Genomic DNA, 24,861 nt, shown 5'->3' with positions numbered 1-24,861 from the left:
TTTTTCATTCTGTTTTATGCATTTGATGTATAAAATGTACTGTAAAGCAAACTGGTGGAACATATATATATATATATATATATATATATATATATATATATATATATATATATATATATATATATATAAAATCTCAACGGTTATAACGTATATAGAGCAGACAGAGGCAGTCATGGTGGAGGAGTTGCTACTTATGTTTCTACAAGTTTATCTTCTAATCTGATTATTGCTAGTGAAAACCCCATGCATTTTGAATGCCTTTTTCAAAGAATCTGTTTTCATCAAAACAAACGGTTGATCATAGGAAACATATACAGACCCCCTAATTCTCCATCCGAATCAATAAATAATATTCTTAGTACTATTAATTCCTTAAATTGTCTTGATGCAATTATAGTATTGGGAGATTTCAATCGAAATTGGCTTGATAGGTCCTCTTTGAAAGAGAGGAATCTGTTTGAAAGCCTAAATCTTACTCAATTAATACGAGAGCCTACCAGAGTGGAGGGGAACTCCAGGTCTCTCTTAGACTGGATCTTGGTCTCGCATCCCGATAGAATTGTTGATTCAGGTGTTTTATCTGATTGCTTTAGTGACCATTCAGTTATCTTTTGTATCTGGAAAATAAGGTTACCTCGCCTACCACCTAAAATAATCAAGGTAAGACAACTTAAAAATATGAATAATGATGCATTCATTCAAGATTGGTTATGTATTAATTGGAACAGGATGCAATTAATTCCTTATGTTGATGATGCCTGGAATTTCTTTTATGCTGAGGTATTAAAAGTTATAGATAAACATGCTACATTGGCATCAGTCAAAGTGAAGGGTAGGCATCTACCATGGATTGCTGGTGATTTAATATATTTATTTAAGCAAAGGGATAAGGCTTGGGAAAAATATCATGTAACAAAAGATCTGGCAGATTGGATTGAATATAAGCGATTAAGAAATGTATGTACTGTTAAAACAAGAAATGCCAAATCTGACTATTATAAAAATTCACTATTAAATGATTTTACAAATACAAAACATTTTTGGAAAAAACTTAATTGCCTGTTGAATAAATCTAATAAGAATTCCCTTGTAAAATTAAGAATAAATTATAATATTATAAGTGATCCAACTTCTGTGGCTGACGCCTTTAATCAGCACTTTTCTTCTGTTTGTAATTTACGTCCACCTGATTTTTGTTACTCCAACTCCGTAAGTATTAATGTAGCAAACAGTTCTTTCTCATTTACCACAATTCTTCCTACTGAGGTACAGCAGGCAATCTCTGAAATTAAATCTGGAAGTGGTGTTGGTATAGATGGTCTGGAGATAAAGTTTATTAAGATTGCCTCTCATGTTCTGGCATTTCCATTATGTGATCTATTTAATTTATCTATGTCTACTTGTAAAGTTCCAGTCATGTGGAAGTGTGCTAGAGTAACACCTTTATACAAAAGTGGAGATCCTCTTGATCCTAACAATTATAGACCAATCTCAATTATTAATAATGTAGTAAAAGTATTTGAAAAATTATATTCAAGAGATTGTTTAAATACATTAATGAGTTTTCTATTTTTTTCTCCAAACCAATCAGGCTTTAGGCCCAATTACTCCACCACTACTGCTCTTACAAAATTGGTCAACGATGCTACATCTTCTTTGGACAATAATATGTCCACTGGAGCAATATTTATAGATCTTACTAAAGCGTTTGATCTGGTTGATCATTATATTCTCCTTGATAAATTATATAACATCGGTCTCTCTGAACAGTCCATTTTATGGTTTAACTCATATCTTCACTACAGATGTCAGTGTGTAATTTCCAATGGTGCTCTCTCTCAGTTCATGATAATGGAAAAGGGTGTTCCACAAGGTTATTGTTTAGGCCCTCTTTTATTTTCTATTTTTATTAATGACCTCCCACAAATGTGCTCTGACAGTCAAATTCTCTTGTATGCTGATGATACAGTTATTTACTCTTCAAAACGTGAAATTAATTTGATTCAATCCTCACTGCAACTTGATTTTAATACTATTCAAAAGTGGTTTTTGGATAATGGACTTATACTGAATAAAAGTAAGTCATATAGTATGTTATTTTCCACTAGGTTTGCCCATCATGACCAAGGTAATACTCTGATAATTAAATTCTCAGATGGTACACTTATGGAGAATGTTGAGGAATTTAAATATTTGGGCCTCTGGCTCGACTCCAGCCTCTCCTTCAGGCCTCGTATTGACTCTATAGTGAAAAAAGTAAATTATAATTTAAGACTATTATACCGTTCAATTAACTGCTTCACACAATTGATTAAGAATTGTAACACAGCTTTTATTTCCTATTATTGATTATGCTGACTTTATCTATATGAGTACAACTGAATCACACCTTAAATCCATTAATGTTGTCTATAACAGTTTCTGTAGATTTGTGTTGAGATGTCCGTTTCTAACCCATCACTGTCATCTGTATCAACAATTGAATCTTTTATCACCAAAGGCCAGACAACAGCTACACTGGTTTCAGTTTGTCTATAAATGTATATTTTTTTAAATTATCCTCTTTATCTGAAGCAACATTTAGTCCTATATAGGTCAACTTATGGCCTGAGACACCTTGATCATCTCTTTTTTTCTGTCCCAAATACATCTAAAGAAATTGGAAGACGTGCTTTTAAATTTAAAGCCTTAAGGCTTATCTCAAGCCTTATCTGATTGGAACAGTTTCCCTTGTTCCTTAAGGTCCATCTCTTCCTTTCCTCTCTTTAAGTCAGCCCTTTAAACGTACTTGCAATCCTGTGACCAATGTAAATGTTTTCCTGATGTATGACCTGGATGTAAGAGTTATGTTTGCATGCATGTTTGCGTGCATATGTGTATGAATGTGTATGTAGGTATGTATTTTTGTATATGTATGTATAGGTAGGTTATATATACTGTATATTTGTTTGTTTTGGTGGCTTCGTCGAATATGGTTCTTTCCTGTAATATCTTTATATTATACTATACTGTTTATGTGAATACGCTTTGGACAGACTTGGGACAGGTTGGGGTGGTTGGTTGTGAGGAAGAGCTTTATGTGCAAGTGTGTAAGTGTTTGGTGCTATCTTGAGTCTTGAGGACCCCCTCGAAAATGAGATGTTTTCATCTCAAGGGGTTATCCTCCAATAAAATGAAATGAAATATATACAGTACAGACCAAAAGTTTGGACACACCTTCTCATTCAAAGAGTTTTCTTTATTTTCATGACTATGAAAATTGTAGAGTCACACTGAAGGCATCAAAACTATGAATGAACACATGTGAAATTATATATGGAATTATATACATAACAAAAAAGTGTGAAACAACTGAAAATATGTCATATTGTAGGTTCTTCAAAGTAGCCACCTTTTGCTTTGATTACTGCTTTGCACACTCTTGGCATTCTCTTGATGAGCTTCAAGAGGTAGTCACCTGAAATGGTCTTCCAACAGTCTTGAAGGAGTTCCCCGAGAGATGCTTAGCACTTGTTGGCCCTTTTGCCTTCTGTCTGCGGTCCAGCTCACCCCTAAACCATCTCGATTGGGTTCAGGTCCGGTGACTGTGGAGGCCAGGTCATCTGGCGCAGCACCCCATCACTCTCCTTCTTGCTCAAATAGCCCTTGATGCCTTCAGTGTGACTCTACAATTTTCATAGTCATGAAAATAAAGAAAACTCTTTGAATGAGAAGGTGTGTCCAAACTTTTGGTCTGTACTGTATATATATATATATCCCACAACATACAAAAATTATTTAAATAGTGCATGGAAATTGCAGTTTCAATCAGAAATAATCAGACGATTCATAATGAATGAATGAATTTATTATTGATTATTATGAAATTATAAACCGCTTGTTATTCACTACAGTATATGCTTTTGAATATCAGTAAGCTGCTAATCAGCATTTCATAAATATATGAAAAAAGTATATTCTTGTTACTAAATTAGATAATGGTTTTGTAACATGAATATCATTTTTGATGCCGTATATTTTAATTGTGTGCCATTTTCATATTAAATGTCAAATAAGTTAAACAAACTAATATGATGCACATCTTTAGAAATAGTACATTACAGCAATTAATTTGTTAATGAGTTATTTTTGTATCAGGGATACGATTACAGTTTTTAATTAACATTTTGAATGCACTTTAATTTCTCTGTTTTCAATTTTCTTTTTATTTTAAAAATATAAAAATGAAATACAATAAAATATAATAATAAATAAGTAACAGAATAAAATAAAATAAAATAAAATAAAATGTACCCATATGATACAGTTTTAGTTAACTATAATAGCCCTGGAAAACAAAACCTTTGACCTCAACTAAAAAATAAAATAAAAATCTAATTATATAATTAGTTACATTACAAGACAAAGTTGAACATCCATTCAGCTCATTGAAATATAGAGATAAAAGCAGTGTTAATTTAGTATTACTGCGATGCTATTATATTTTAAATTATTTTTTTTGTAAGTTATTTTAGTACATAAAGTAAAACTAAATTAAAATGATGAATAAAATGTGTTTTTTAATTGATCATTTACATGTCATTTTATGTCAAATAAGGAAAATGAGTTTCCATGGTTTTAGTCAATTATTATAACCGTGGATAAAAGGACTCTAACAAAAATAATTTCCATCCATTTTCTCATCTATATTTAGACATATGTGATGGACGTGATAATGTATAACAGGAACATCTCAACAGCAGTGAACAGTAAAGGCCTGCTCTTATACATTATAACACACGCTGATCAACAATCTTCTATTATTGTGTTGTTCTCTCTTCTACAGTCCGCCGTAAACCGGCTTTGAAAAATGCTGTCGATTATCGTCTACACATGTCCAAACAATCACCAGGCCATAAGCCATGTGCTCGTCATTAAAATATGACTGGCATTGTTATATTAGATTGGCTGGAATCTGCGATTAATCTTGGCTTGAATATGACGGAGCGGATCGAATGAGGAAACAAGAGCTGCTCTTGATGTAGAATCATCTCTGTCCTGAGACATCAAGTGTTTTACTAAAACCATTAGTTCATAAACCAACACATACTGCCTGGAAACAATCTGACCTGGTACTTAAAACATCTGAAACCTACATCCTGATTAAACAGTTCAGAGTTGATGTAAAACACGCAAGAACTCATGCGCTCAAACTCAGAAATGATTATTAAAATGGCAAGACAAATTAAATTTGATAAATTATACTATATCATGTAAAAAAAATATATATATATAGCTGAGGTCAAAAGTTTACATGCACCTTGCAGAATCTGCAAAATCTTAATTGCTTTACCAACATACAAGGTGATCATACAAAATGCATGTTATATATGCAATCCATTAACAATAAATGTATTATACAGAAAATAACACAAATAAAACCTGATTTTCCATCCCTTTTTTTTTCAAATAAAAACCAAACATCCACATAGATAACAACAATAAAAAATATGTGATGTAATTACTTTAGTTTGGTTAAACCTAATACTGATGGTGTTTTCTGTCATATTGTTTTCATCAATGTTTTTCAAAAGCAATAAGACATTAACGGCAGTGATTTTAGAGTTAAGGAGGATTTCCCTGCTGTATATGTTCACCATAACGTGCCTCATTTCTTCATCAGCGGTTCTTTCAGAAGACTTCACATGCTGAAACATTCAGAGATCTCAAAGGCGTGCAGGTCAGGAGTTTCTTCTCCAGCTTGTCTTATTTAAGCAGTTCTTTGTCTAATTTAAAGAAAGAATGGAAAAAAGCCTCCATGACAGAGTTGATTACATCTGAGCGGCTCCTGGTAGCAGAAGCAGGATTCGGGCTCCCCTCGGAGGGAAGACGACCGTTGACCTCCGCTGAAGAGCGTCCAGCTCCATGATTACAGAGCATCTGTGTAACTCGATACGCGCTATTGTTTCATAACAGCTCTACTTCCATTTAGACATAATGCACACAAATACCATAACTGAGAGATCACGCAATGTGCTGCAAGAAAATGATTAGCTAACTCAGTATTTTTGTCTTGTTTTCCAGTAAAAATATCTAAATATTGTTAAATCAAGATACATTTACTGAAGAAACAAAATGACTTCAGATAAAGTCTTGGTTTCTGAAAAACTAATAAGTAAGTCCACCCCAGGTGAATAGGGTGAAAAAATGGTCCTAATAAAGCAGACATTACCATACTCCCCATGTTGATTAAATTAAGAATAGCACATTTTTCTGTACTACGAGTTTTTCTTAAATGTTCTTATTAAATTTGCACTAAATTGCATACATTTCCAGAAAAGAAATCTTTGGATAAAACAAGATTCAAAATTCCTATTTGATTTTGCTATCATATTAAGTTTTTCCAGAGGGAATTTCAGATTTCTCTTTTTATCACTCCATGAATCAGGCAATAGTGCCCGAAAATAATACATTTTCACCATGATTTTAGCAATAAAAACATTCATCAGACAAATGATATATAAACAAACACCTCAGGAAAATATTACAGACTATCGGTAGAATAAAACTGTAAAGTTTGATGCATGCAAGTGCTGCTGAAATTAAGAGAAACGTGAATTCCTTTAAAAAATATGGATTGGAATATAAATCTACAGATGCAAATGAAATAAACTGAAATACAATTAAATAAGTGCAATGAAACAAACACTTAAATAGGGCATGTTTTATTTCCATTACTCAGAAAAATAAACTTAATTCAAAGGAAAACCAGATTTTTCCGACCCTACTGGCAGATCTTTGTTATTGTCTTAAGCAAAATCTTGCTTCATTTGGATATTTTTTTTAGAAAACAAGAGTTAATATTTTAAGTTATTTTGCATTTCAAGTAAATGGATCAAAATACGTTTCTCCAAAAAAAATAAAAAAAAAGACTTCAAACCAATGCATTTGATGCTTCATCATGTATTTTTTAAATTATTTTTTTAGGAGCCTGATCCCTCACTTTTATTGTATGGAAAACAGAAACATATATATATATATATATATATATATATATATATATATATATATTTATTTTTTTTTTTTTTTTTATTATATATATAATTATTATTATTATTATTATTTATTTTTTTTGCACCAAATAAAGAAAATAATACTTGAAACAAAATTGAAGGTAAATGACCTCTAATAAGCGTGAAAAGTTTATATATCTACAGTATTTAATAAATAAATAAATACAGGAGGATGTTTTTCTCTGCAGTAGAGCTTCAGATAATGGCATCTCTGGGGACACAAGCAGACCTTCATGACCTCTGACCTTTGCCCTGGAGGGTCTGAAGGGCTGCATCAAATGTAAGCTGTTTTGATTTGCCACAAATGATCTGAAAGAGCCAAAGTCACAATCTACAAGAGCCTTTCTAGGAATTTCTAATGTGACAGAGTAAAAAGAAAACATCACACAGAAAAAACAAAGCACTAATTAAAACAATAAGCCACTCGAGGCTGTGATTTAAACACACATTATGGGTGTGAAAGCATCTTAACCACAGGGAAATCACTGCAAACGAAGGCATCAGGATGCTTATTTGTTTGTAAAACTATTAAACACAAATGTTAAATACATTACATTTGGTTATGGAAGCTTGTTTCTGTCACAGAATAAAAAAAATGAAAGGTAATTGCAACTATCTCACAATTCAGACTATTTTCTCACATTACAAATAAAAGTAGACCCTTCTTTTTTTTTTTTTCACAGAATTTAATAATTAAATAATCTAAGTTTACATTGTCCAACCGGTGTCAAAATCTGCCACAGAATAGAGCAAAAAATAAAAAGTAATTGTGACTTTTTGTCACACAGTTGTGACTTTTCTCTCACAATTCAGACATATTTTCCCACAATTGCAAGTTAATATCGAGTTTTTTTATTTATTTGTATTATTATTATTATTCCATGGCGCATACACGCTTTTAAACTTGCGAGATATAAACTTGCATTTCCATGAATAAAAGTCAGAATTGTCAGATAAAGTTGCAATTACCATTTTTAATTGTTTAATTCTTTGGCAGAAAAAAAAATGCAAAGATGTAAATTCAGAATTCTTAGAAAAAAAGTGAGAAATGTGAGATAAAAGTCACAATTACTTGTTTTTATTCTGTGGCGGAAATAAGCTTCCATATTAAGTAATATTTATAATAAGAAAAAAAGGTCATTATAAAAAGAAGGGTCAGAATTGTGAGATAAAAAGTTGCAATTACCTGCAATTGTTGTATTATTCTGTGGGTGGTATTTATTTTATTTTTTTCCGAGATGTAAAAAAAAAAAAAGATATTTGTAAGATAAAAAGTCGCAACTACCGTATTTTTTACTCAATGTCAGCAATCAGCTTCATACTTATTAATATTAATCATGAGGAAAACAAACAGTTCTTCTGGTCACAAGATATAATTATCTGACAGCTACAGTTCACTACACTAAACAATCACAGGATACGATGAAATATGTAAGTTAACAGATTAATAAAAATGAACAACTTTAAATGCATTTATGTAATATCTTGTGGTTTTTCTGCTGTGAGTCCTGGTTAATCTCTGAGAGACTCTTACTGTCAGCGAGTCTGATTCGTTTCACAAACCCTTCACACTTTGGCTAACAGCTCAGTGGAGTCTGTCTCCAGCGTTTCTGTTGCCAGCAAGGTACTTTTCATAGAGTCAATAATTACGAATCGTTCTCTACTATTTCTACTCTACTATTTCATAACTCGATGGGGACACATCAGGGAGAGATCTGAGTGACGGATGTGCTGCGTTTCTCCTCGTGGATGAATATTTGCACTACATCTGCATCGGTGCGATGACATTATGAGAGATGCTGCTATAGTCATTAGGAGAGCTTCATCATTCAGTCAGCGAGCGTATAGCTTTCGTATTTCTCAAACGATCCTTAAGAGAATATCGCCTTTCTGGCCGAGGCCTTAACCACACACAGCGCTGAGAGAAACGGTCGTTAGTTAGTGTGTGTGTGTGTGTGTGTGTGTGGCTGTACTCAAACACCTGCAGTCACACAGCAGTTTGAGATGAGATGAATGCACATCATATCTCCTCAAAATAAACAGGAAAAGCAGAGTAATTCATGTTGAGATGATAATTCTTCATGTGTTTTCAAACAGTCAGTTGCTGATGTTCATATTTATTTTTAACACTGCTGATTAACCTGATTGTTTTAATGAACAATTTGAAAGGCAATTTTTTTAATTAATATTTTCTTTTATACACTGACCAATTTTTGGCTGTTTGGCTTTTCATAATGTGTTGTTTCAGACAAGTGGAAATATAATAATATAATCTAAAACTCATTAAGTGTTTATTTGACTGCAATGTTTTATTTGTTTATTTCAATTACAGTACGTAATTGCAATATATTTAAATGGTGTTTTCTCAAAATATTTTTTTTCTCCACTTTGGTAACACTTACACAAAACAAACTTTACAGTTTTATTCCCATCTATATTCTGAAGTTTTCTACTGAGGGGTTTATTCATATTTCATTCACCTGATTTTATATAAGATTTTATACCTAAAAATATGGTGAAAATATATCTTATGTTATATCTTAATGTGATATCTATTAGTTTAAATTTCGACCCTATTCACTTGTAGTGTCTTGTCTTAATCGATGTTGGTGTATTCACCTACACTCGGGTTGCTTGCATGGCACATGTTCTCTGTTCTTCATTACATGTAGACGAAACATCCTAGCGGCTTGGCAGAATCAGTCTTTCATGTGCGTTAGTCGAGTTTCCCTCTGCAGAGTTTTGCAGAGTCTAACCAGAAACAGCCCAGAGCCCAGAGCCCAGAGCCCAGAGCAAGGTCACGGGGTCTTCTGCCAACCTGAAATATCTAATAAAAGAGAAAAGAGACAATACAGAAAAGGGTGGGATTTGGCAGTGCACTCCTCAAAATAAAAAGTGTTCTCACAACAATGCCATAGAAAAACCACAAACAACTTTTTTTTATTATATTAATAGTCAAGTCAAGTCACCTTTATTTATATAGCGCTTTAAACAAAATACATTGCGTCAAAGCAACTGAACAACATTCATTAGGAAAACAGTGTCAATAATGCAAAAATGCAAAGAATTAATAGTAAGAAGAAACTTCTTACCACTATAAAGAAAAATTGCCAATGTAAATAAGTTTTTAAGTTAATAAGGTTTAAAAATAAAAAAAGGGACATTTTAGAACGCAGATTTAGAATTGATGGGCTCTAAAAAACTAAACATAAACAAGACAAAAATGCAAATTAGCCAATGTAAAAAAAATTAATGGTTAATGTTGGTTTAGATGGTTTGAAAAAATCAAAAAGGGATACTAGGATGTAGAAATATAGATTAAAAAGGCAACAACGTGAAATACAAATATATATATACATGTATATACATATATATACATATATATATATATATACATATACATATATATATCATTTCATGAGCTGTATGCCACAATCATCAGTATTAAAACAATAAAAGACCTGAAATATTTCAGTTGGTGTGCAATGAATCTAAAATATATGAAAGTTTAATTTTTATCATTACATTATGGAAAATATATAACTTTATCACAATATGCTAATTTTTTGAGAAGGACCTGTATATATATATATATATATATATATATAAATAAACTAATATTTAAATACTCAGAAATAAATAAAATAGAACAATCCAAGAAACTAAGCCACCATCAAAACAGAAAACAAATTAAAACAAAACTAAATGTAATACTCTTCATGTAAGAAAGACTTAACCAGGAAGTAAATCACACGAGTGAAGACGAGAAGAACACAGTGAGGGTCGTGTGAGAGCTGCAGCGAACAGAAAAGAAGCTGCTGAGTACTGCGGTAATCTCCAGAACCGGTTCAGAGGACAAAACGAGACACTTGAGACACAGTCAGTCTTCAAACCCTCCTGCTAAACAAGTACAAAGACACGCAAGATCAAAACACCGGAAGAATCTCAATCAGACTTGAAACACGCTTGAATGAGAATCAGATCTTCTCTCTCTCTCTTCGTCTTTTCAGAGAATTTAAACGTAGGATCCACAACACACTGTTGACTGTCACTCTCCTTTCTTGCTTTTAAGAAGGTTTGAAGGCTTCAGATGAGCAGCATGGCATTTGCCGGGAAGCGGGATTGAATAGAAGGTTCTGGTTTTGACACAGAGAGAAAGAAACCAGAGCTGAGCTCAAGAGGATTAACTCACATAGTCAGTCAGGAGCTAATCGATTGTGAGGTAATAGACCTGTACATAAACAGTGAAAGAACATCACTGCAGCATGATGAGAGCAGGGACAGAAGGTCACTGGATAATGGACTGAAATAACTGGATTCTTCACTCCAGAACACAGACTGGATTGTGTTTGCTTCGAGGGTTACACTGGACTCCCACACAGATGTTAAAACCTACACCGGTTCTGTTCTGCGACATATCAACAGAAGTGTTGACAGGGTAACAACCCATAAAATAATTAAAATACGCCATATGACCTGAAAATGCGAGAAAAAATAAGTTCCATTGCAGTTTTGTGAAATATTCCTTTTTGGAATTGCCTGAAAAACCACCTCATGTGAGTGTAAAAACGTATTTGTGATATATGGGTGTTTTTGCGAAATTGACGCATTTCCATTAGGCATATTTTCAATTTAGCAATTTGAAGGGTAATGAAAACGCGCCTATCGACAGCAAAGGTTTTTATAGACACAGGACTACAGATAAAGGAGTAGAGGTTTTATTTTATTACTTAAAAGTATGTACAGGTTCTATCCAAGGACATAAAAAAACATATGTCTATATGCACAATTCTTTTTTTTTTTTTACATTATGTCTTTATAAGAAGTTGCCTTTAAAAAAATCAATGCCTTGCTAATACATGGAAAGAATACACACACTCAACATACAAATGAAGCGCTGCAAACACACATAAATAAATATCAACATCAACATTCACTGACTGCCACAACAAATATCTCTACAGCCAAGAACATATACAGTCTACATCATTTCATCCGAAAATACACGCGTTATCATTAATAAACAAAACACTGTTCATTTTAATGATATATATCGCTAACGTATTATAATTATAATGATATTAGGTGACAAAGATGGATTGTTTATGCCCAATCAAAGGGAGAGTTCACCCAAACAAATGTAATTATTTAAACACACGTTGTTTTGAGTTATGAGCTAATTATTTCTCAAAAGCATCTTCAGCCTAAGTTGACTTTAACCTTCTGAAATGGTGTAAATTTACACGTTGCTGTGGTTTAAGAGTTTGAGGTGATTTCTTAATCAAAGTTGTTGCAATGAAACCATAGAGCTTAAGAGCGAACGAGGGAGAGGAGCTCAGATCAGAACATCTGAATATTGCGTCTGTCGAAAGCAGCAATTAGCTGCACGTCGTGATGCGTCTTCTGAGCGTTTCAGTGTTTCTCCGCTGAAGACTTCTGATGCTGCTTCTGATGATGATGAAGACGGACTTCTGTGAAGGACAAAAACATATGAAAAAATCAGTCACAGATCCATATGAAACAAATTCTTCTTCTTTTTCCTTTTTTTTTGGACAATTCCCATTGCACTGAATGGCTGAAAGTGACCAATCTAATCAAATTTTCTGATCGGGATGCACCAGACCACTTGGAAATTAGGTTGTTTTCCCAAGGTGCCAGACTGATGCAATAATAATACATGTCAATATTTGATTTTATGTACTTTTTTGTTGCTTTTGAACAATTTCCATGAAAAGTGAAGTGCCAGAATAGAAATGAAAATGGCTGAAGCTGGTTTAAAATGTTTAAAAAAGGACATTGTGGGATGCAGAAGTATTGGAATGATGGGATCAAAAACTAAACAAGACTATAATGCAAACTAAAAACAAAAACAGTCTAACTTAGAAACATCAAATAGAACAAAACAAGAAACAAAACCATCAATAAAACTCAGAGCACAACAAATGTAGATAAAGCAAACAAAATTCAAACGAAAGTTAATAATGCATCAATTATAATCCAGCGCATAGCACTTAGTGCGAAGTTGAGAGTTTGTCGGAGCGCTGTTATACGATGCAGTGCGATCTGGTTTCGTTTCGATTCAATTCAACACAATGTTATTCAATGCAATACGATGCAATACAAAAAATATGATCACTTTTAATTCCTCAAGGCCTGTTTTATAAAACAAATTTTCCAAATAAGCCAAGCTTATTTCAGTTAGTCTGGCTCATTGTAAATTGATTTGGTTCCATAAATCATATTTAACATAGGCCTAGATCAAACTCTGACTTACAAACATACTATTATTTGACTTTTTCTTTCCTAGTTTCTAGCCATGCAGCATTTCTCTCTGATTTTAATTCGGCTGTACCTTTAATAGTTAGCAGAACAGAAAGCAGAACATTTGTACATTACAATCTAAAATCGCTCTATAAAGCATTAAAATGGCTTAATTTACAGCTAAAATCACTGAATTGAAAATGAAAATAATAAAGAAAATGGCTATTTTAAATGGTATAAGAAACACACAATAACTCATTTGAGCTTTATTAGTACTGCACTAACTTACACCTGGTTTACCTATTAAAATAGTCCCTTTACAGTTACCACTATCATAAAAATTCACTTGTATGTGGTTTTAAAAGTTCTACATTTGTCACTTTCAATGTCCAACAGCAAATATTTTAGAAATATGTATATTTCACTTTAGAATTATTGCGCTAATATTCTATTGCACTCCGTCTGTTTAGCAGCGCTCGTTCACTCGTGTAAGCTTCGCCAGCTCCTGACAACACAATAGATATATTTGCATGACCTTCTTACATTTACAGATAAACATATACCTGCTACATGTCAGTTATGCACTATGGAAAACACAATATCTCAAATGCATCAAACAGCACAGATATATTTGTGATGGTGGATCAATTTGAAAGGCTGCTTAAGAAAAAGCATGCACAAATTAGTGAGATTGCATGAATTTAGTTGTTTAAGGAATAGATTTAGCGCCGATTGAACTTTAATCCCAGCTTTTCTTAGCATCTTTTGTGAAACAGGCCTTGGGTCTTGTCAGATTGACACCGCAGTGATGAGAGCTAGAACCAGTTTAGAGAGGAGAAATCAATCTACAATAAAATATTGGTCACTTTCTAAATAATAAAAGTACAGTGCATCCACTAGTTATTATATACAAGTAAATCGTTTTTTAGCAATGCAAATATGTTACAATCAATGCATCGCGATCCAAATGCCAACTTGTAGCCGATGCACAGTTTTTTTTAAAAATCGATGCATCACATCGTTAACTTTTATGCCAATGCACCGAGCGAATCGCATGATAACCATCATCAGAAAACTGTGAACAGACAAATCTGACGTTAGATTATTGAAATATTAACGTTCAACCTCAGGGGAACTTCAACTAAATATTTTAGGTCGAAGCATTTGAATGACAAAAAAAGAATTTGGGAATCCCTTGATCATAAAAATCAAATGACATGTAATCATGTAACCCATAAAAAAAGTTGCTAATCTTATTATGAGCATTTTGGGTTTCTACAGAACTACATTGACTTACTTTGCAGAAGCGGTGGCCGGTCGGGCGTCTGGAAGATCTTCTTTGTCGCAGGTCCTTCTCCCACTGAGGTGATGACCTGAACCTCCAAACTGTAAAAGGCAGCCGGTCGGAGGCTAGACACGACCAGAAAGTTATGATCCTGGAAAACATTACAAAATACACACAGCTTTTAGACTGAAACATCATCAGATCCTTCACTTTTCATGGAAATGCCACAATAAGGATTATACATTAATTGACCACGTTGTAATTTCTGTATAATCCAGTGGATTTTCTCTTTTCAGAATATTGAGATCATATTATTCATGAAAGACGTTCATGTAGATGTTTCTCCAACATGTCTTAGCGTGAGACATCGTTTTCTTCATTTCCATGTCTGTCATGAGCTCATTGGAGGCCTTTCAGATTTACTCGTCATAAAAAATGAAATCACCCATAAACATCACAGATTCCACATCATTCATACACAAATCCAGTCTGATAATGATGGCGTGCCTCGAACTGGTCTTCAGAAAAGACCAGAGGACTCATGCGAACGAGAACTGGACGCAATTGAATTTGATGTATTTCAATCTGATTGAGTCGATTAAAGCTGAACTGTTTGTTCTAGGAGGAGAGCCGCCAGTGTTATTGATGGAGAAGATCTGCTAGATGTTTCACAGCACTGATGTCAGATGAAGAATGAGTTCAAAATGACAATCCATCCCTGAGAACATACTAATAACTACCATACGAGCAATAATAACTACTCAAATAAATGATTTACTTCAAGATAAACCTGCCCATTAGTGCTGGGTGACACAGCTAAAACTTATATCTCAATACTTTTCAGCTTTATATTTAATAATTATAGTTTATACATTAAATTAAATTATATTAATTAAATGTTACTATATATATATATATATATATATATATATATATATATATATATATATATATATATATATATATATATTTATTATTTCATATGCAGTTTATATATTCTGATTATTTTATAAATTCCATTTAAATAAGTAATATTATATTGATATAAATGAAAACAGTGTAATAAAAAATATTTATATATTAATGAATATAAATAATCTAAATAATTAGATATAAATAATATATAATGATATGTAGTATTTAAATATATGTAATATATATATATATATATATATATATATATATATATATATATATATATATATATATATATTATGCAATTTAGATATTCATAAAAATGATTTTAATATTGTATATTGTATATTAATGAAATACAGAAAAACAGAAATTATATATATATATATATGCATTCTTTTATTACTTAATATTATATTAAGTCTGGTTAGTAAAAGGTGAGCAAACGAACAGCCTCTGTGCCTCATGCAGCGCTCGATTCATCAGCAGGATTCTGTGGCCGATGCCAGCGCTGGTGTTATCCACACAATATGATTGTGTATCATATTTTACACTCTTGGACTTGAATATGTAACCAATTTTCCATGAGAGGCGCTCCGGTAAGAAAGCATGGGCCAAGAACACGTAACGCAAGTGTAATTTATGTAGCTGTCATGAGAGAACAGCGTGTGTGGAGACGACTCACAGGTGGCAGGATCTGAGACTGGGAGATGATGCTGTTGGGAAGGATATTCAGACGGCTCGTGCTGGAAACCTCCGCCCATGTGACCTGGAAACCCGTGATGGGCTGAAGCAGCTGCGCTCGCGACACCCTCCAGAGGAATCGAGCCGACACATCACCGTCGTAGAAGCTGAAGGTCACTGTCAGATTCTCAGGCTTAGCCAAAACCTTCGACAGCGCTAGAGGGTTTGAGAAAAACATCAAATATATCAGGACAGCAGAGAGTTAAGGCTCAGGCCACAGAAAATCACACAAACATTTCAGGATCCAATCAGACTGCATGAATCAGCATGCACAGATTTTTATAAATATGACAGGTAACAAAAGAAGAGCAAAATACATTCTGAAAAATCAGGGAACTGGTCAGTTAACGAAAGTCACTGAGGGTTTTATTTTCAAGGGTTATTACTGTTAACTAAGATTAAACACATTTTGAAAACATTTTACACACAACAAAATTACTAAACTTTAACTAAAATGGAAAATAAAACTAATAATACAATTTTTTTAAAGTAAAAACACACACACAGAAAAAAAATGCTATGCTTTAACGGAAAACAGAAATGATAAAATACAAAAATTCATTCAAAATGTGGGACTGTTATGGGCTCAAAAGGACACTACATCTCAGTTTTATTATTGTTAACTAAAATTATCTGAACAAACATTTATGTAAATTGACACTTTATAATGTTAATTAAATATGATTTATTTTAAAGGAACTAAAATAACAAAAATATATAAAATAAAAATTGGTAATACAGTAAATATTTAGTAACATTTATATCTAAAACTGAAATAAAAATGAATAAAATGTAAAAAAATTTATGTATGTATATATATATATATATATATATATATATATAACCCCAAACTGACTCAAATAATTCACGAACGAGCTCCGAACTCCCAAACTGACTCAAATGATTCGCGAACCCACTTTGAACTCCCGAACTGACTCAAATGATTCTCGAACCCGCTACGAACTACCGAACTGATTCAAATGATTCGCGAACCCGCTCTAACTCTCGAACTGATTCAATTGATTTGCGATCCCCAAACTGACTCAAATGATTCGCGAACACGCTTTGAACTCCCGAACTGATTCAAATGATTCGCGATCCCGCTCCGAACCCCCGAACTGATTCAAATGATTCGCGATCCCCAAACTGACTCAAATGATTCGCGAACCCGCTTTGAACTCCCGAACTGACTCAAATGATTCTCGAACCCACTACGAACTCCCGAACTGATTCAAATGATTTGCGATCTCGCTCCGAACTCCCGAACTGATTCAAATGATTCGCGAACCCGCTTTGAACTCCCGAACTGATTCAAATGATTCCCGATAACCAAACTGACTCAAATGATTCGCGAACCCGCTTTGAACTCCCGAATGATTCAAAAGATTCGCGATCCCGCTCCGAACTCCCGAACTGACTCAAATGATTCGCGATCCCGCTACGAACTGACTCGCGAACACGCTTTGATCTCCCGAACTGATTCAAAAGATTCGCGATCCCGCTCCGAACTCCCAAACTGATTCAAATGATTTGCGATCCCCAAACTGACTCAAATGATTCGCGAACACGCTTTGAACTCCCGAGCTTACTCAAATTAATCGCGATCCCGCTACGAACTCCCGAACTGATTCAAATGATTCGCGAACCCCAAACTGGCTCAAATGATTCGCGAACCCGATTTGAACTCCAGAACTGACTCAAATGATTCGCGAACCCGCTACGAACTCCCGAATTTACGAACTCCCGAATTTAATTTAGTTTTAGTATTAGTCTTTTGACTATAATTCTTTTTAGTTTTAGTCATCTGATTTGTTTTAAGTTTAGTCTTATTTTAGTCGACTAAAATTGCTTGGTACTAAAATAAGACTAAAATCAATAACAGATTTACTAGACATTTTTTTACCACTGGTATAGGAAATAAACTTAACCAAAATATATAAAACACAAATTCAACTTTATTTCAACACAACTGTGTCTTTATTTCAATTCAAAAGCTTTTATGCAGCAACAAACACTGTCATGATAATGTAAACAACTAGCTGCCAATTGAACATCAATAAAAGAAAAATAAAGTTAGGTCCAGGACCTTAAAGCTAACAGCTGAGCTGAACAACAAGTGCAAACATTTTTAATTTAAAGTAAATATTTAATAAGTTGGCAGCTAGGTGGATAAAAAATGTAACAAGATTTTATAAGGTATTCATTTGTCTAGCAATATTGTATGTTTTAAATAATACAATATTGCTAGATTAGTATGTATAATGATAGGATGTGAACATTCACGTTTCACATGACTAATCTAGAAATATTTGTGATATTGTCAACAAGTAGAACATTATCAAATATACTAAACATTAGTATTAATCAAATGTATGTAGCATAATATTACGTATTAGTACGGTGCTCTCATCTAACTTGAAGGAGGAGCTATTTTACAGTACTTTTCAGTTCGTAATATTTAATTCTACAACATCTACGCACTGCAGTCTTCCAATTTTGCTTAGCTCAATAAACAAAAGAACGTCGTTGTGAATTTACCTTTGAGAAAATGTCCGGGTGGCCCGTCTGTAAATGTCTTTTCAAATTGGTTGTGTTCTTGCCATGAATGATCGCTCCCGCAAACTTAGTTTTGTTTTGTTCGTCGTCAAACGTGAAGTGAGCTGTGGACATTTTGTTGCTCTTTTAGACATCACCTCTTTGAATGACGTCTTCCCGGGAGCTCATTCAAAAACTAAATACCTTTGCTTCACGTCTCAATAAGTCAGGCTCTAGTTGGTTCTCTTCTCTCATGCAGTCTCGCCTGTTCCGTTTTGCCGGTTCTTTTGTTCATTCCTCGCATCTCTCCCGTCTGCTGATTTGATTTTCGTCACAGTCTATTTTCGTCTCGTCCTTTATTCATAGACGATAATGTCAAACAATTTAATTATAGTTTTAGTCTCCATCAGTGACTTCTTTTTTAGTTTTAGTTTTGGTTTCGTCCGCAAAAATATATTTGTGATGAAAATAATGACGAAAATATTTAGTCAACGAAATTAACACTGCTTCGAACTCCTGAACTGACTCAAATGATTCGCGGTCTCGCTCTGAACTCCCGATCTGGTTCAAATGATTCACGCTCCATACTCCGAACACCCAAAATGACTCAAATGATTTGCAAACCCGCTTTGAACTCCCAAACTGACTCAAATGAATCACGCTCTGAACTCCAGAACTGACTCAAATGATTCACAATCTGAATTTCCCATCCAAATCAAATGACACCGCCAGCGCTACTATTGGCTTAGTTCTCTAATTTCATAACATTTACTGATTTTAAGGTACGAAAAGTATGTTAACAAATAAAATATCAATATTTCCATTCCGAACTGCTTTCCATGTCAAACATCCACGAACATAACCAGGTGAGCAGATCACTCTCTCACTATTTGATTGCTCTAATCTTTATCCACTCATCATCATCCTCCACCAATCAGAACACACGAGAAGCTCTTGCAGCAGCTCAACACTGGTTTTCTCTGAGGTGGTCGGATCACATCAGATTGTGGTTAATCTTGCAGATCATGACTTATATCTACTCTTCCTCTCCCTGCAGTTTGGTAATATAAAGATTCCTCCTTTGAACTCCCACCTCTTCTGTGGGTTTTATTGTTCTGGGTCTGAATTTGGGCTCCTGGGGTCTCAAAAAAGAAACATTTTTAATCTCCAAGGTGAACGTTATGACAACACACTCTTAGAAAAAAGGGTTCATTGGGGTTCTATATAGAACCATAGGGTTCTTTACTCAACTCCAAAGAACCTTTTATGCTAAAAAGGTTCTATAATGACAAGAAAGAACCCTTTTGGCACAAAGGTTCTTTAGGCTATTATTCCTTCATACATTACATTATTCTGCAACATTTTGTATTCGTAATTAAATTATTGTTTGTAGTAACTTAAGTTAATTAATTATTTAATATCACATTTTAATCATGCTGATTTTTTGGAGAAAAACTGAAATGGCACTCTTCGTGTGATATTGATTAACTACATAAAATGATATAAATATATACATTTTCGAACCCCCAAATCTTGAATTTTGTGATGATTCACATGCATTTGAATACACTAAATAATGCAGTGAAAGAACGCACTCAAAATGCACACGCGCACTAGTATGACTTCATCATGTAACTTTACATTAGCCTAGACTTTTTAGGCACGATTTCTTTAGTTTTTGAATATACTTGATACTGTTAAAAGGCACATCATTAAAACAAAAAATACGAGTTCACATATCACACCTAAACACGCTTGGAAAATGTAATTAGAACTAGCTACTAAATTAGTTATAAATTCCTATCCATCCCAGATAGCACACGCACATCTGGAAGATGTCTGTTAAAGATCTCTTGATCTGGAAAGCATCTGCTGTCTACAAACAATGCATACATTCCAAATCATAAACATCTTATAGACATCTAACGGACATCTATTTTACATCTAAAAGGAAACGTCCAATATATATGGACATCTATTTTACATCTTAAAGGAAACGTCCAATATATATATATATATATATATATATATATAAACCCTAACTTTTATCTCACTTTAATCCCTGTAATGTAAATGTAATTTTTCAAGCTAAATGTATGAATTGTATGAAGCCGTATCCTGAAAACAAACACTTCCTGATGAGTGATAAACATGCTCACCGGTGTCTTCGGGACAGACGATGGGTTTGACGTTCTTGCTCCTGAGAGTCGCGCAGGACGGCGTCAGGAAGCTGATGCTCTCATCTTTGGAGCGCTGTTTGGCCTTGATTGTGTGAACAGTGACCCTGTACTTACAGGAGAACAGCAGACCGGGGAGATTGATGAAGTTCTCCTGCAAAAAAACAAAAAGTTTTTTTATCAAAGAGTGACATTAGAAATGTTAGCAACTACCCTAAAACACACACCCAAGCAATGTCTAAAGATATGGAAGGTGGACGGGGTCAAAAGTCTTTAAATGGAATGTTTGACGTGTGTCAACATACACTGTTTGTCCTGTGTTTATTACACTTTTATCAGTTTAAAAGTATTTCAGACTATATTTGCACATGTGACATGATGGTATGTTAGTATCTATACGTATACAAACATCAGATTTCATATTTACTCATGAAGATGTAGTAATGGTTCACAGCTATGCATGTCTGCAAACATCAACCATTATATTTGTTCATGAGGGATAGTATATTTTACGTTATGTGTGTGATGTGAGTCTTATGTCATGATTTGTCATTTACTTCTTAGCCGTTTAGTTGAACTTTCTTTTCCAAGTAGAAAATTCATCTTTACATTACTAGCACAGTAGACTAAATAAACTAAAGAAAGGATTCATACATATATATATAAATCTAGAGGCAAATCTACCTTAGTAGAGTTTAAGTTATACTTTCAGTATTGCACGTTTGAACACGAAGTCAAGAGACACGTTCAAATTGGTCTTAATGTGGTAAAACTGTTAATCTGTGCACATGTAACCCCTCTCTCCCGGGTCCTCACCGCCACGCCTTGCACTTGCTCCGAGTGGGCCTCGAACCCGGGTCTCCGGCATGGGAGTTGGATGCACTAACAAGGAGGCTAAATGACTGCAGCCCCTAGCAACTGAGGTTTACCTGCACAGCACCTACTCGCTGGCCCCCGTTACACACACACTTAAAGCCCATCTCTTTAATCTGGCTTACAAATAACACACTAACATGCTTCTAATATCCAAATCCGTTAAAGGATTTTTAGGCTGCATTAATTAGGTAAACCGGAACCGGAAACACTTCCCATAACACCCGATGTACTTGCTACATCATTAGAAGAATGGCATCTACACTAATATTAGTCTGTTTCTCTCTTATTCCGAGGTCACCGTAGCCACCAGATCCAGTCTGTATCCAGATCAGAGGGTCACTGCAGTCACCCGGATCCAGTACGTATCCAGACCAGATGCTGGATCAGCACCTAGAAAGGACCTCTACATCCCTGAAAGACAGCGGAGACCAGGACAACTAGAGCCCCAGATACAGATCCCCTGTAAAGACCTTGTCTCAGAGGAGCACCAGGACAAGACCACAGGAAACAGATGATTCTTCTGCACAATCTGACTTTGCTGCAGCCTGGAATTGAACTACTGGTTTCGTCTGGTCAGAGGAGAAATGGCCCCCCAACTGAGCCTGGTTTCTCCCAAGGTTTTTTTCTCCATTCTGTCACCGATGGAGTTTCGGTTCCTTGCCGCTGTCGCCTCTGGCTTGCTTAGTTGGGGTCATTTCATTCATTTACAGCGATATCGTTGACTTGATTGCAAATGATTGCAAATGACACTATTTAAACTGAACAGAGATGACATCACTGAATTCAATGATGAACTGCCTTTAACTGTCATTTTGCATTATTGACACACTGTTTTCCTAATGAATGTTGTTCGGTTGCTTTGACGCAATGTATTTTGTTTAAAGCGCTATATAAATAAAGGTGACTTGACACTACAGAAACATGGCAAAAACTGATGCCTTAACATGGCCATAATCCGCGTCTACACATACAAAAGAAACACATTCAAAACTGCTGTGATAACATGGATGAACAGTGCACACTGAAATTGTCCCATTTCATGTGTTCCGTTTAAAGACTTTTGACCCTGTCTGCCTTCCATATAAAAACTGCATTGCATAATAACATTCTAGCAACCCCATGGCAATTGAACACCTTAAAAAGGCATAGCAAACCCATTAGCCACCACCTTGAATATCTTAGAAACTACATAACAGTGCCCTAGCAACAACCTGGAAACTAGATGGCAATGATCTAGCAACCACCAATAACTTAGCAACCTATAGCAATGTCCTGACAACCACCCAGAACACCTTAGAAACTGCGTAGCAACACCCAAGCGACCACTCATCACAGAAGAAATTAGAAACTGTACAGCAACACCCTAGCAACCACCTACAACACCTTAGCAACCCCATAGCAATGTTCTGACAACCACCCAGAACACCTTAGAAACTGCATAGCAACTCACAGAACACCATAGCAACCCCACAGCAACACCCTGTCAACCACCCACAACATTCTAGCTTTCACCTAGCAACCAGTAGACTCAACAACAACAGTTAACAAGCAAACAATGATCCCATTATCTTTGGAAAAGCTAAAAATGTAGTTTTTCAGTCATGAAGGGATGTTTAAACTGGCCGTCTACAGAAAGAGAGCGTGAGCTTCCTAGCAGGTAGCATGCGGCGCGTTGAAGAACGTGAATCGGGGGCCACAGGTTAAGGCTCTGGTGGGGCCGCTCTGGGGGTTTGATAAATTTAATCCCGCTTCCTGGAAATGTGCTTTTAATGCTTGTGTTTTCTTAGGCACTGGAGCACATTCTGAAACAACACGCGCTAATCAGCTTCAGTAATGAAGAGAAATGAGGCTGTGCTCCCGTAAGAGGCTCTGTGTTTCTGGAAAGCAGAAACTCTTCATGAACAATAACACACTGACCTGAGTCACTGATTTCTGCAGCGCTCCGGTTTGGTTGTGACTGCAGTATTCAGGCATCCACTGAACATGATAACGGTTCACGACAGCATCTGCGAATCAAACATCAACACAAAATAAGCATCTCACAATGCACACAACCTGATCAGCATATATTTAGTGAGGAAAACATTTCTTGATTATTCAAACTAGATTGTACTGGTTTGTTCAGTACATTAATCCATTACTGATCCCAAATTACATCACAAAAATTGTAATCCACTACATTATACATTTTAGGTAATATAATCAGACTACTTTTTGATTACTTTTAGATTACTTTTGATGTAACTCGTTTATCAAAAAGATTTAAACATGAAAGCCTTGTACCAGATCGATATTAAAAATACAAAGAGAAAGAAAAAATATTTTGTTCCGCAAAACAAATCGAACAGCAATGTTTATAAAATAAAGTGGTCAAAATGTGAATTAAGACCATTGTTATTTTTCTAAATTGGACTAAAAATTAGTACATAAATTAAATAATAACAACAATAATAAATTATCTATAAAATAAATCAATAATCAATAACATTTTATTTTTTTAGATACTTTTTATCAACTAGTCATTTTATAAATAAGACTAAATTAAAAAAAAGCTGAAAATATATCAAATAAATAATGTGAATAAGAATAAATTAAATCATTTGTTCTAAATTATTTGGTTTGTGCTATAAAATGTATTAATTTATTTTTGGGTTTGTGCTATAAATTGTTTTAATTCATTTATTTTTCCATCCTTCATTACACTGTTTTATCAACTAATCATTTTTTAAAGACTAAATTAAACATTTGCAAATAGACTAAATAAATAAAATGTAATTATTCTAATTTTTCTAGCTTGTACTACAAGCCATCCTGCATCTCGCTGTTTTAATCAGCTACTAATTTTTCTAATTTAGACTAAACTCAATAAAATAATAATAATAATACATGCAATAAAAAAAATACATAGTCGAGTTACGTAATCAGATTTCTTTTTAAGTAACTCTTTAAGCCTTTACAGTTGCCAAAATATAACTTTTGGTGTTTCTTTGTTATTAAAAAGCCTAGGTGACAACAA

General features: G+C 34.2%; 1 protein-coding gene across 1 annotated transcript in view; it reads right to left on the bottom strand.

Annotated features, from left to right (window-relative positions):
- Positions 1–12,335: 12,335 nt before the first annotated feature.
- LOC132153235 (anosmin-1-like) overlaps positions 12,336–24,861 on the bottom strand; it is a 59,923-nt gene continuing 47,397 nt past the window's right edge. The window contains exons 10-14 of the mRNA XM_059562613.1: positions 23,763–23,851; positions 20,952–21,123; positions 16,199–16,413; positions 14,611–14,749; positions 12,336–12,523 (exon numbers count right to left, since the gene is read on the bottom strand). Of these exons, the coding sequence (XP_059418596.1) occupies positions 12,465–12,523; positions 14,611–14,749; positions 16,199–16,413; positions 20,952–21,123; positions 23,763–23,851 (674 nt within the window). The 3' untranslated portion in view covers positions 12,336–12,464. The remainder of the gene's footprint in view (positions 12,524–14,610; positions 14,750–16,198; positions 16,414–20,951; positions 21,124–23,762; positions 23,852–24,861) is intronic.

This window comes from Carassius carassius, chromosome 11, assembly GCF_963082965.1.
Source record: "Carassius carassius chromosome 11, fCarCar2.1, whole genome shotgun sequence".
In the NCBI taxonomy this organism is placed as follows: domain Eukaryota; kingdom Metazoa; phylum Chordata; class Actinopteri; order Cypriniformes; family Cyprinidae; genus Carassius; species Carassius carassius.
Note: the sequence above shows the minus strand (reverse complement) of the source record. Positions and strands in the feature narration are given on the sequence as shown.